Here is a 15,040-nt window from a genome sequence, read left to right as displayed (position 1 = left end):
ACACGGCAGTACTTCCTCGAGTTGTTCCCTCTGCCTACAGTGCCTCCCTCCCTGGTGAAAACTGAGTCCATCTTTTAAGTTTACTCCAAAGGTAATTTTTTCTCTGAAGTTTTCTCTGATTTGCCTACCTGAAATGACCACTCTTTTTTTGTACCTTCAGAATACCCTGAATACTCACCTATCGCAATTACATTTTAATGCAGTTATTTGTGGTTTTATCCATCCAAACTAAAAAGGAAACCCATGCAAAGCAAGGGACCATGTCTTAATTGTCTTTGAAATCCCAGTGCTAATACACACTGTATACACACTTGTATACACACAGGGCTAATACAGGATAAGTACTTAATAAATCCTTGTTAAAAAAACAGAACAGAAAAAAAGGTTATTTTCTAGAATTCATATTATGTTACTGTTAACACTACTGCCCAAGTTCTGACCAAGAAAGAATTTAGCAAGTAATAATGCCAATTTAGCTTAACATTTCCAAACAAACAAGATAACACAAAATGTTAGTAAAAAGTAACACTAAATGTCAGTATGTACTAAACTGAACTTAAGATTTTCTCCTCTTTTTATTAAGAGCTTTGAGATAAAATTCACATTCCATATAGTTCCCTCATTTCAAGTGTTTAATTGGGTGGCTTTAGTACATTTACAGCCTTGTACCACCAAGCACTATCTAATTTCATTTTCATCACCATAGAAAAATACTCCATGACAAGTAGCAGTCAATCCACATTCACCCCTCTCCCTGGTCCTCAATAATTAGTAAGATATTACATATTTGGTTATTCTGCATATTTTACAGAAATCACATAATACGTGACCTTTTGTGACTGGCTTCTTTCCAGCATAACATTTTCAAGATTTATCTATTTGCAGCATATGTCAGTATTCTGTTCTCCATTCCTTTTTATGGCTGAATAAGATTCCACTGTATGGATACATCATATTTTGTTTATCCATTCATCAGATGATAGACATTTGGGATGTTTCAAATTTTGGCTGTTATTAAGAATGCATCCACAAACATTCATGTACAGGTTTTCGTGTGGACACACTTTCAATTTTTTTTTTTTTAATGTTTATTCATTTTTGAGAGACAGAGAGACACAGACCATGAGTGGGGAAGGGGCAGAGAGAGAGGGAGACACAGAATCCGAAACAGGCTCAAGGCTCCGAGCTGTCAGCACAGAGCCCAACGCAGGGCTCAAGCCCATGAACTGCGAGATCATGACCTGAGCTGAAGTTTGATGCTCAACCGACTGAGCCACCCAGGCGCCCCTCAATTCTCTTGAGTGTAAACCTAAGAGTGGACCAGCTGAGTCATATGCTAACTATATTTTCAAAGCATCAAGACCAGTTCACATTCCTATTATCAGTGTACGAGGCTTTGGTTCTAATTTCTCCACACCCTCACCAACACTTGTAATTATATACTATTTTATTCTAGTATGTGATTTTGAATTACATTTCCCTACATTTACATTCCTCATTGTGATTCTGAATTACATTTCCCTACTAACTAATTGCTAATAATGTTAAGCATCTTTCCGTAGGTATTAACTCCTAACTTCTACTGTGACTGTATTTGGAGACAGAGCCTTTAAGGAAATAACTAAAATTAAATGAGGTCAGAAAGGTGGGATGCTAATCCACCAAGACTGATGTCTTCATACGAAAAGGAACAGATTGAGGAGATGTCATTCTCTGAGCATACACAGAGAAAAGGTCATGGGAGAACATAGTGAGAAGGTAACCAACTATAAGCCAGGAAGTGGTCTCAACAGAAACCAACCCTAATGGAAACTTGAACTTGGACTTCCAGCCTCCAGAGCTGTAAGAAAATGAATTTCTGTTGTTTAAAAATCCTTTGTCCATATTTTAAATGGGTTAGTTGTCTTTTGTTGTTGAATTATAAGAGTTCTTTATATATTCTAGATACAAGTCCCAAGTCTGGCATATGATTTGCAAATATTTTCTCCCACTCAAAGTTTCCTTCAAAACACAATTTTTTAATTTTGATGATGTCCAATTTATTCACTTTTTCTTTGGTCCTTCTGCCTTGGGGGTCGTATGTAAGAAACCACTATCTAATCCAAGGTCACACAGTCTTATATTTTAGGATTTAAAAGTACATTTCATCGGGGCACCTGGGTGGGTCAATGGTTAAGCACCCAACCTTGGCTCAGGTCATGATCGCGGAGTTCTTGAGTTCAAGCCCTGCAGCGGGCTCTGGGCTGACAGCTCAGAGCCTGGAGCCTGCTTTGGATTCTGTGTCTCCCTCTCTCTCTGCCCCTCCCCCACTTGTGCACGCTCACTCTTGCTCTCTCTCAAAAATACACAAACATTAAAAATGCATTTCATCGGAGCGCCTGGGTGGCTCAGTCGGTTAAGCGTCCAACGTCAGCTCAGGTCGTGAGCTCATGGTCCGTGAGTTTGAGCCCCACGCCGAGCTCTGTGCTGACAGCTCAGAGCCTGGAGCCTGTTTCAGATTCTGTGTCTCCCTCTCTCTGACCCTCCCCCGTTCATGCTCTGTCTCTCTATGTCTCAAAAATAAATAAATGTTAAAAAAAAAATACATTTCATTGGGGCACCTGGTTGGCTCAGTCAGTTAAGCATCCAACTCTTAATTTTGGCTCAGGTCATGATCTCATAATCGTGAGACCAAGCCCCACACTGGGTTCCGCACTGGGTGTGGAGCCTGCTTAAGATTTTCCCTCCCTCCCTCTCTCTCTCATTCCTGCCCCTCACCACTCACACTCTCTCTCAAAAAATTAAAAGGAAATAAAAAGTATATTTTCATAGGGTTATATCTACTATAGATAGCGATTCCGCCAATGAACTGGGAAAAGTAAACTGAAAACCTTTGGGAGTGGATTCACCATTACAGATGTCATTGAGAACATTTGTGATTCATGGGAAAAGGTCAAAATATCAACTACTGTTGATCCTGTATATCCTGTATATCCTGTATATCCAACTACAGGAGTTTGGACGAAGTTGATTTGAATGTTTATGGATGACCCTGAGGGGTTCAAGACTTCAGTGGAGGAAGTAACTGCAGATTACTAGAATTAGGAGTGGACTAGAATTAAGAGTGGAGACTGAAGATATAACTCAATTACCATAACCCCATACTAAAACTTTTGAACAGATGAGGAGTTGCTTCTTACGGATGAGCAAAGAAAGTGGTTTCTTGAGAAGGAATTAATTCCAGGCAAAGATACGGTGAAGACTGTTGAAATGAAAACAAGGATTTAGAATACTGCATAAACTTGGTTGATAGAGCAGAGGTAGGTTGTCAGAAGACTGACTCCAGTTCTGTTAAGAAGTTCTATTGTGAGTAAAATGCTATCCAACAGCACTGCATGCCACAGAGAAATCATTCATGAAAGGAAGAGTCAATCAATGCAGCAAACATCACTGTTGTCACCCGAAATTGCCACAGCCACCCCAACTTTCAACAACCACCACTCTGATCAGGCAGCAGCCATCAATATTAATGTTGGCAGTAAAAAGTTTTCAACTCGCAAAGAGCTCAGATTATAGTTAGCATTTTTGGACAATATTTACAGTATAACTGCACATTTAATAGACTACAGTATTGTGTAAACATAATTTGTATACACAATGGGAAACAAAAACTTCATTTGACTCTCCTTATTACAGAGGTCTGGACCGAACCTGCAATATCTCCAAGGTATGCCTATATATATTGTCAGCATCATTTACTGAAAAGACTATTCTTTCCCCACTGAACTGTATTGAATCCTTGTCAAAAATTAAATGACTTTAAATGCAAGGGCTTATTCTCAGACTCTCAGTTCTGTTCCATTGATCTATACGTCCATCTTATGTCAATAATAGGTTGTCTTGATTACTATACCTTTATCATAAATTTTGAAATTAGGAAGTGTGAGTCCTCTAATTTTGTTTTTCTTTTTAAAATTGCTTTGGCTATTCTGGGTTACTTGAATTTCCATATGAACTATAGAAATAGATTGTCAATTTGTATAAAAAAGGTACTAGGGTTTTGATACAGATTGCATTAAATTTGTTGATTAGTTTGGGGAAAAACTGGCATCTGTTATAGGCTGAATTATGTCATCCAAAAAATATGTTGAACTCCTAATCCCCAATACCTCTGAATGGGACCATATTTAGAAACAGGGTCATTGCAGATTTAATCCAGTTAAAATGAAGTCATACTGGATTAGGGTGGGCCCTAAATCCAATGATTAGTGTCCTTATAAGAAGGTCATGTGAAATCAGCTTTGGTCCTTTTCTCTGTAAAAGATTTTAGAATTATCATGAGCTCAATTAACTTACTTCTATGTTTCCTCAGGGTTCTTTCCTCATGGATGGTTAAGCTGCACCAAAATAAAATATTGGGCTGGAGGACTGATCATATGGCTCTCAGTCTCAAACAGTCGATTTGAATGCATTTAAAATAAAATGTGTACCCCCCCCCCACCAAAAAGGAGGCCACGTGAAGACACAGGGACACACAGACTCACAGAGGAGAAGGCCATGTGAAGACAGAGGCAGAGAAATGAATGATGCATCTACAAGCCAAGGAACACCAAGGATTGCCAACAACCACCAGAAGTTAAGAGAAGCATAGAACAGATTCTCCCTCAGAGCCTACACAAGGAACCAATCTCCCTAACACCTTGATTTTGGACTTCTAGCTTTCCAAAACTGTGAAAGAATAAGGTGCCATGGTTTGAGTCACCCAGTTTGTGGTAATTTGTTATGGCAACCCTAGGAAACTAATACACAATCTGAACAATATCAGATCTTCTGGTCCATAAATATGAGATGTCTTTCCATTTATTTAGGTCTTCCTGAATTTCCTTCAACAATGTTTTGTAGTCTTCAGTGTACAAGTCTTGCAATTTTTTTTTTTTAAGTAATCTATACATCCAACATGGGGCTCAAACTCATGACCCCAAGATCAAGAGCTGCATGCTCTACAAACTGAGCCAGCAAGGCTCCCCAAGTCGTGCACTTCTTGGGCTGAACTGATTCTTAGGTATTTTATTCTTTGTGATGCTACTGTAAATGAAACTTTTCTTAATTTCATTTTCAAATTGCTCATTGCTAGTATACAAAAATACAATTGACTTTTCAACATTGATCTTGTATCTCTCAACTTTGCAGAACTCACTTATTAGTCCTAACAGTTTTCTGTGGATTCCTTAGGTTTTTCTATTCACAAGACCATGTCACCTATGAACAAAGACGGTTTAACTCCTTTTCTCTTACTTCTTCCTTTTATTTCTTCTTCTTGCCTAATTGCCCTGGCTAGACCCTCTAGAACAATGCTGAATAAAAGTGGGGAGGGCAGACATTTTTATTTTGTTCCTGATCTTAGGGGAAAAGCATTCAGTCTCTCACCAGTTGGGTATGATGTTAGCTGTGGGTTTATTTTATTCATTGTGTGTGTGTGTGTGTGTGTGTGTGTGTGTGTGTGTGTGTGTGCGTGTGTATGAGAGGGAGAGAGAGAGAAAGAAAGAGAAGAGAAAGAGAAAGAGAGAAAGAGAGAAAGAGAGAAAGAGAGAGAGGGGGAGAGAGAGAGAGAGAGAGAGAGAGAGAGAGAGAGAGAGAGCGCACACACAGGGAAGGAGAAAGAGGAGGAGAGAGACAGAATCCTAAGCAGGCTCTGCACTGTCGGTGTGGACCCCAATGCAGGGCTTGAACTCACCAAACACAAGATCATGACCTGAGCCAAAATCAAGAGCTGGATGTTTAGGGGCGCCTGGGTGGCTCAGTCGGTTAAGCGTCCGACTTCAGTACAGGTCATGATCTCACGGTCCCTGAGTTCGAGCCCCACGTCGGGCTCTGTGCTGACAGCTCAGAGCCTGGAGCCTGCTTCAGATTCTGTGTCTCCCTCTCTCTCTGACCCTCCCCCGTTCATGCTCTTTCTCTGTCTCAAAAATAAATAAACATTAAAAAAAATTTTTAGAATAAAAAAATAAAAAAAAGAAAGAGCTGGATGCTTAAATGACTGAGCCACCCAGGCACCCTAGGCTGTGGGTTTTCATAGATGTCCTTTACCAACAAAGAAGTTCCCTTCCGTTACTACTTTAGTTAGTGTTTTTATCATGAAAGGGACTTGGATTTTGTCAAATGCTATCTGTACCTCCTGGTATGACCACGTGTATCCTTCAGATTTGAACACAATTAGAGCTAATTCTATACACTGGGAAACAATGTTAATTTTCTTCATCCTATATATAACCCCTCCCCTAAGGAACCTCAACAAGTTTGTTTCTTTATGCATATATCAGTAACAAAGCTTTGACGATTGTTCAATTTGACTATTGCTTTTTCTTTAAAATACTGTAAACGGGTGCATGGGTGATTCAGTGGGTGGGTTGAGCATCCAACTCTTGATTTCAGCTCAGGCCATGATCCCAGGGTCATGGGAATGAGCCCCGTGTTGGGGTTCTTGGGATTCTCTCTCCCTCTCTCTCTCTCTCTCTCTCTCCGCCCCTCCCCTGCTCTGTCTTTCTCTCTCCCTCTGCCCTCTCCCCTGCTCATGCACATTCTCTCTCTGTAAAATAAAAAATAAATAATTTTTTTAAAAAATAAAATAAAATACTATAAACATGCCAGTAAATTGAATATACTTTAGCCCCTAAGAGCAAATAAATCAAAGGCTCCAAGAAACTCACAACCTAGATGTAAAATAAATAACTATTTTCATATATAACAGGAGATCTACACATATGAATAGCATGTACATATACCAGGGATTGTGGAATAAGAGAGGAGGTTCCCAAAACATATAAGCTCAGTATTTACAGGATGCAGGAGTTAATCCAGGCAAAGAGGCAGAAAAGGAGAAAAGGGTATTCTGCATGGAAGAAGTAGTATGTGCAAAGGTAGAGAGTGAAGAAATGCATGTAATTCTATGTTGCTAATAAGGACTGGTGTATTCACACGTCTGTGGCAAGAAAAAGCTATGGTACCAAGAGATGACTGGAGATATGGGCCAGAGTTCTAATTTTATTCTCATTCAGGAAAAACTGATATGGTCTATTATGAACAGAGAACTTTTTAGCTGTATTTGACCTAATACCAATACAATGTATTCTCCTCCTCCAGAAAAAAAAAAAGTGCACAGAACATTGTATCATAAGCATATTCATATAAATTCACAAACATACCACACACACATTTATCATTTGTTCCGCTCCACTTTACCAACATATTCTGGATTTTTAGCTACTATCTTAAGAGCTAGCTTAAAGGAGTCTTTGATTATAGCACATTATTTGCTTTCTCTAAGGTTCTTTCTTCTATATACTAACTTTATTTGCCATTACTAAAAATCAAGAAATATCACCAACCTATTGCCACTTGGATACTGTACTACAATGTCATGATCTTCATCAATGCCACAAACAGTTCCAGTTGTAGTTAAAGTCTCAAACATGCCATCAGTCCATCCTCCATGACCGTGCTGCAAAGACTGTACAATTTCTAGGTCAAGATCTATATTCACCAGGTCACCAATCTGCAATCCACCAGGATTCCTGTTGCCATTCTGCTCACCTGTAATTGCAGAGGGAGTTGACAAAGGTAAAGGAAAACCCCTGCAATAGCATGCAACTGTATTATTTTTAAACAAGAGCAAGCTCTAGATATTTTAATTTTAGTTACCCTCCAATTTTAAAATGTTTTGAGAATATATTGTAAGTATCAAATTCTGGAGCTAGGGAGCTTCAAAAATAAGAAGAAAAAAAACAATCAGACTCACAAATTGAAATAATGTGATGATTCATAACAACAACCGAACAATAACCCTATATCAAAGTACAAAGTTCTGGGTTTTTAAAATGTTCACTTTTCTGCCTGGATGACTTGTTGACTATTCCTGCAATAACTACAATTAGACAGTTATTGAGGTTCACTAACAAACTACAGCCACCATAACCAGCTAGAGAATATGAAAGAGAATCTTAAAATTATTTTCTTCTCTGAAGTGCTTGGTACTCTTTTTTACCAAATGGCCCTTTTGATTTTTTTTCCTGAAGAGCATCTTTAGATATTTAAAAGCCCATTCCCTATATTATTCTCAAAGCTAGGTCTGGGATAGGGGCACCTGGGTGGCTCAGTCAATTAAGTGTCTGACTCTTGATTTCGGCTCAGGTCATGATCTCACAATTTATGGGTTCCCACCCCGCACTGGGCTCCAAGCACTGACAGTGTGGAGACTGCCTGGGAATCTGTCTCTCTCCCTCTCTCTGCCCCTCCCCTGCTCGCTCACTCTCAAAATAAATAAATTTTAAAATTAAAAAAAAAAAAAAAAAGAAAAAAAAACCCTAGCTCTGGGATAAAGGATTCATGATCATAAAACACTATGATGAGGGATCCAAAAAATATGTTGATTCTATACTTCTCTTGTGAAAGCAAGATCCAAAAGAAGGAAATTTCTGAAACATGGAAAGGAATGATCTTGTCAAAATATAAGTACTTCTTCTACATTCCTTAAAAAAAAAAAGAAAAAGAAAATCAGGGTATGCTGCAAAAAAATAACACTTTTTGGCCAGAAGGGAAATCAAATGATTTTAAAAAAGGAACACAGAGCTCACATGAAAAGGCAAACATTCACAGACTAAAACCTTAATCTGAATACTGTGGTAAATGTTTACTGTGGCCACAATAAAGAATCTATAAAATAAAGAATTTGGTTTCCTTATCCCTTACTTTAATGGCACATGAAAAATTATATTTATTATATAACCTTAATCTTCAAACTATTTTTGTATTAAGAAGGCAATTTTAGGGGTGCCTGGGTGGCTCAGTCTGTTGAGCATCAGACTCTTGGTTTCAGCTCAGGTCATGATCTCATGGTTCGTGGATTAGAGGCCCAAGTCTGACTCCATGCTGACAGCTTGGAGCCTGCTTGGGATTCTCTCTCTCTCTCTTTCTCTTGCTCTGCCCCCTCCCGCCCTCAAATAAATAAAACTTTTTTTTTAAGGCAATTTTATAAAACTTCTAAGAAATTTATAAGCATTAAATTGTCAGATTCTATTCTCAATATGTAAGACATACTGATAATCTAACACAAAATTTTTCAACACTACGTTTATAACTAAAAGACAAAGTTTCAAATATGACATATAAATGGTATACCAATTTTTAAGACATGACAACCTTTTCAGTCTAAATAAATTGATAAAAAAGAACAAATGCTTTAAAAAACAAAATAAAACCCCAAAAGTATCCCTTAAATAACTTTTTTTTAAAGTCCCATTTAAAGATTTCTGATTCCAAGAACCCTGACCTGCTAGTTAGTAATTTTCTCTAGTCTGCTGACTCACCTAGCACAGGGCAGTGATCTCTGTAGAAAGAACCTCCTTTGGCATCCTGGACACACTTGAGATCAGACTAAGAAGAAGAAAAGAAACCAGAAAAATCATGCTTGAAAACTTCAAGTATAGCTCAGTACCGAAAATAGGCAAAAATGTTCATTCAGAACATACCCTCAGCAAAAGTTAAGAGTAGCTCTAGGTTAACAGTAACACTAAACACTGCTTTCAAAAGCACTCATCAAAAATTAAAAGCCTGATCTCCAGATAGGCCATACTTTATTTACTTTTAGCTTTCCTTTAAAGTTCAAAATGAAAATGCCTAGATCTTCACCACTAAAATATTTTCAACACCACATATAGGCCCTCAACAAATACCTAGTATTTAAAATGTAACTAACACATTCTATTTTAAAAATACTTTTACAAAAAAGAACTCAATTCATTTACTCTTTTCAACCAATTTTATGACATATACAAGCCAGGTATTAACTCATTTAGTAAAGAAAAGTATCCAAAACTAAACAACCAGAAAAAAGAAAAGGATAGGACCAAATTTAGTCTTTTGGTTCCCGGCCAGGTAATTTTCCATTTACATAAACTTTAGTCCTTACTTCATAAATTGATTAACTCAAGTTCCTTCCCACTTAGTTTTTATAAGAAAACATTCTATTATTTAAATATCTGAATGGGGAGGCAGTGATATAATCAAAAGTACAGAAAACATGAACTTAGAAGAACCTTGAAAGTTACTAGGAAAATTTAGATTTAAAAGTATCTAATAGTTCCTAACATACACACACACACACACACACACACACACACACACACACACACAGACTCTCTTTTACAGCCTCCTTTCCCACCAGAGCATCACATTTAGCTCAGTCTCAGCCAAAGAGACATGGGTCAAATTATTTTAATGTGATACTTTAACCCAGCAATCCCACTTCTAGGAATCTATCCTAAAGAAATATACCCATAAATGTGCAAAGATATGTCTAAGGATGTTTACTGAAACAATGCTTGCAACAATTAAAAAAAAAATCTTGCAATAATTTTAAAAAATGGAGGTACTACCAACAGAAACCTTATTAAATAATGGCCTAATCATACAGAGAAGTACTACTCAGCCATCAAAAAGGATCAATCTACATATACACTACTCATTAAATACCTCTGCACATACATCCTGTAAGGCTTCATCTCCTCCTCCTTAATAATCAGTCAGAATTCCCAGAAAAATCCACAATTTAAAAACAGGAGAAGGCATAAATATACTAATAATACTAATACTAATGAAAAACTGATAACTAATGCAATATACAAGTATTAAAATTGGTAAATGAAGTATTTGCTTAGAGTCTATATTGCTGGCTTTTAAAAATAAATGGAATAAATTAAAGGCAAACAGACAGTGGGATATTTTTCCCCTCCTACCAAGGGCATATAAGAGTTGGGAAAAAATCCAATTTAAATTCTTTGAGGAGGAATGTATTCAAGATGGAAAAGATATGATAGGCATTAATGTTTTGGCATTAATATATTTAGTTGTACTTCATAAATTAAATAGCCGAGGTCAACATTTAAACAGTTTTCCAGGAAATGCAGAAATATAGGGCAATCCACTGAATAAACCACTATTATTCTCCTAAGCACTTAAGTAATTTAAAGTGCTTCTAAGTCAATCATTTTCAATTACCAATACTACTCTTTAAAAAAGGAGGGGTGCCTGGGTGGCTCAGTCGGTTTTAAGTGCCTGACTTGATTTCAGCTCAAGTCTTGATCTCAGGGTCATGAGTTCAAGCCCTGCATTAGGCCCCACGCTGGGCTTGGAGCCTACTTAAAAAAATAAATAAATAAATAACCAGAATAAAAATTTTAAAAATAAATAAAAATAGAGGGGGGAAATCTCTTTAAAAACAACTTTAACATCTACTGTAATTTATACTTTTATTAGCTACTAGAGCCAGAATACAAACATCCCATAAAAACCTCATTATAATATTATACTCTGTGTCCATGCCAAGGAGCAGCCTTACAGATGATTCTAAATTTTTTTGAGATCGATTTTAATAAATAAGCCCCTAACTTGGATTCCTAAGGGATCAGCTCTACACAATCAATATATAGTAAGTTACCCAAATATTCACTGAGGGCAAAATCATATTTACTATTTTTTTCTTTCTTTTTTTTTTTTTTAAATTTAAATTTTAGTTAGTTAACAAACAGTGCAAAATTGGTGTCTGGAGTAGAATTCAGTGATTTATCACTTTCATACAATACCTAGTGCTCATCACAAGTGCCCTCCTTAATGACCATCACCCATTTATCCCATCCCCCTACTCATCTTCCTCTATCAACCCTCGGTTTGCTCTCTATTGTTAAGAGTCTCTTATGGTTTGTTTCCCTCTCTTCTCTTTCCACTTCCCGCCCCCCACTTTATGCTCTTCTGTTTCATTTCTTAAATCCACATATGAGTTACATCACGTGGTATCTGCCTTTCTCTGATTGACTTGTTTCGCTGAGCATTAAACATTCTAGCTGTATCCACTTTTTTGCAAATGGCAAGATTTTATTCTTTTTGATGGCTGAGTGATATTCCATTGTGTATGTATGTGTGTGTGTGTATACACACCACATCTTCTTTATCCATTCATTAGTCGATGGACAAGTGGGCATATTTACTATTACATACTTTAAGCAAGTGTACTAAAAATGTAGTTTTATTAATCCTCACTTTACAGATTTTTCTCCTGTTGCATATTCATAATTCAGATGGCTATATTCTGACAAAAGCATATGACAAAAAAAAAATACAATAAGGGCTATTTTTATTTTCATCTATCTAATATTTTTATCTTTTGTGATTCTTACTACTCACCATGCCCTCGAAGCCAACTCTGTAAAGGTTCTTAGCACCATTATCCCAGAGAACATATGCTGCACTATGTGGGCTTGATGCGCTCCAGTCCTGGATTTCCGTTACCTAAGGGAATTGTTGCAGAAAACAATTTTTAAAAGGGGAGGGGAGAAGTTAGTTCAGTTAATTATATTTAAAATCTTAAATACCATTTCAGCTATCATCCTCTGTAACAGGATCATGAAAAATACTATTTTGTCAACTAGGTCAATTCTAACATATAACTGAATTATAATTAGAGACATTTTTCCAGGAATTATAAGGTAATTCCAAAAATCACTGTAGAAATACTGAATTGGGAGGCTTCGTGATTATAGTAACAGATCATCAGAAAATACACAATTCAATATAAAATGCTAGATTTATATTCTTAAAGGGTTCCTTTTAAGAACAGTGTATTATTTTAAATCCATTATTCCTTACAAAATTTAAAATCTTTGGCCAGATCCTCAGAATGATTCAAGATAAACCGGCTCTCTAGGGGCACCTGGGTGGCTCAGTCGGTTAAGCATCTGACTTCGGCTCAGGTCATGATCTCGTGGTTTGTGAGTTCAAGCCCTGCATCGGGCTCTGTGCTGACAGTTCGGAGCCTGAATCCTGCTTCAGATTCTGTGTCTCCCTCTCTCTCTGCCCCTCCCCCACTCATGCTTGCTCCTGCTCTCTCTCTCTCTCTCTCAAAACTAAACATTAAAAAAATTTTTTTAAAGAGAGTTTTCAGATGACCAAGACTTTTAAGTTTATTTATTTATTTATTTTGAGAGAGAGCGAGCATCACACACACACACACACACACACACACACACACACACGAGCAAGGGAGGGGCAGAGAGAGAGAGAGGGAGACAGAGAATCTCAAGCAGGATCCACACTGTCAGTGCAGAGCCTGTTGCCGGGCTCAAGCCCACAAACTGTGAAATCATGACATGAGCCAAAATCAAGAGTTCTGACGCTCTTAAGAACGGAGCCATCCAGGTGCTCCAATGACAAAGACTTTAAAATCATCATTCACCAATGCTAAAAACAATTTTTTCAAGAACGTAACAGTAGAATGAACGGATAGTGACTGACATCTAAGTCTCATACGTGAAATGTTACTCATTTCAGTACATCTAGCATAACACCAAACAATACATGTTCAAGATTAGTTGACTGACTGAATCAATGAATGAATAATCAGCAAAAGCAACATAAAATCCAAAATAAATGAAACCAACAACCCACTTACCCCAATATCTCTGGCTATCCCACCCCAATTAAACAGGCTATACAAAATTCTGCTCAGAATAACTGCTATAATTTGATTCCTGGACGATTTACCTGAGAAGGGCAACAGAGTTAAGTATACTGGATAACAAAAGTAGCTGCCTAGAAACAGGCCTTCAAGGGAATGAAATATAAAACAAGTAAATTCAAGTGAAATGTTAGTAACAAGAATGTCAAAAGCATGATATACTGTTTAAGAAGGACTGGCCCAAACAGGATCCTCAGAAAAGCATTCTGGGCAACAAAATGGCAATATGAAGCCTAAAACTGGAAAGGTAAAATCTACCCAACAACCTTCTCCATGAATGTCAATATTTACAACCGAGCAGGAACAATCTTTTTTCTTCCGGGGAAAAAAAGAAATGAAGATTTTAAAAAACTGTTAGTGACACAGGAAAAAATGGGCCAAGAAATTCAATTATAATAATAAAAATCTTATGAACATACAATATTCTAGAATAACATGATGAATTAATAAAAAAGTTTCACCTTTCCCCTACGTCCATTTCCTCCATCCTGATCTTCCCACTGCCAGTCCACTCCTCGTACCACTCTGGCACCTGCAAAGATCCCTCTGGCTGTAATCTTCTTAGATTTTCTACGAGACTCTAACAGAACCCTAAAAATAAAATTATTTTTAAGTTATACAGAAATAGGTTAAAAAAAAAGAAATAGGTTAACAGCAATTTATTTTTAAAAATAAAATTATAAAAAAGGTTATTTTAAAAATATAAAAGTTTTCTCTGTTCTAGTTAATACTTAATAGCATGATACATAAATACCTTTACATTCCACAGGTTATGATGATGATGACAGTAGTTAGAATAGTGATAATATCTAATATTTACTGAGCTTTTACCATAAGTGTAAAAGTCTGTTACACTCCTTAAGAGAAAGGTATTGTTATTTTATCCATTTCACAAATGAGGAAATAGAGTCTCAAAGAGGTAAGAGATTTACCCAAGGTCACAAAAGCTAAATAGTAATGGAATCAACATATGAATCCAGTCCAACCACTTCAGAGTATCACTATTTCCTTCACCACTTAAGAAGAGACAAATTCAAATCTCTAAAACCATCAGGAAAGCAACCTAAATTAAGGCCAAAGAAAGACAACAAACACCACAACAATGACAAATGCCAACTGGCACTTGACCCCACGCTCAGGAAGATAATAGGGAGTGGCAGGGACTTCGGTGAACTGAAGACCATGATTTGTCTAAAGGGTGCAGGTGGTACTCTGCTTCAGCCAACTGTTGCTGACCAGAGTTATATGAATAAATGCAGGCCCACTGCTGACATTAGGGGTTAGGGGTTAGGGGTTAGGGGTTAGGGATTTGGGTGTGTGTGTGTGTGTGTGGGTGTGGGGGTGTGGGTGTGGGTGTGTGTGGGTGTTCAAAAATTTAGAGCACAGTATGGACCAAGTAAAATACATCCGTGGCCTGGATTTGACCTGACACTAACTTGCCTCCAAAGTATTGAATCCTTACAGCAGACTACAGGCCTTGAAAAAATTCTATACTCA

At 37.3% G+C, this 15,040-nt stretch overlaps 1 protein-coding gene across 1 annotated transcript in view; it reads right to left on the bottom strand.

Annotated features, from left to right (window-relative positions):
* The window catches only part of MIB1 (MIB E3 ubiquitin protein ligase 1), a 128,517-nt gene that overhangs the window by 90,381 nt on the left and 23,096 nt on the right, over positions 1–15,040 (bottom strand). The window contains exons 3-6 of the mRNA XM_043558442.1: positions 14,005–14,134; positions 12,214–12,318; positions 9,342–9,408; positions 7,365–7,569 (exon numbers count right to left, since the gene is read on the bottom strand). Of these exons, the coding sequence (XP_043414377.1) occupies positions 7,365–7,569; positions 9,342–9,408; positions 12,214–12,318; positions 14,005–14,134 (507 nt within the window). The remainder of the gene's footprint in view (positions 1–7,364; positions 7,570–9,341; positions 9,409–12,213; positions 12,319–14,004; positions 14,135–15,040) is intronic.

Source organism: Prionailurus bengalensis, chromosome D3 (genome assembly GCF_016509475.1).
Source record: "Prionailurus bengalensis isolate Pbe53 chromosome D3, Fcat_Pben_1.1_paternal_pri, whole genome shotgun sequence".
In the NCBI taxonomy this organism is placed as follows: Eukaryota; Metazoa; Chordata; class Mammalia; order Carnivora; family Felidae; genus Prionailurus; species Prionailurus bengalensis.
The sequence above is the reverse complement of the archived record's forward strand: the minus strand, read 5'-3'. Positions and strand labels throughout refer to the sequence as shown.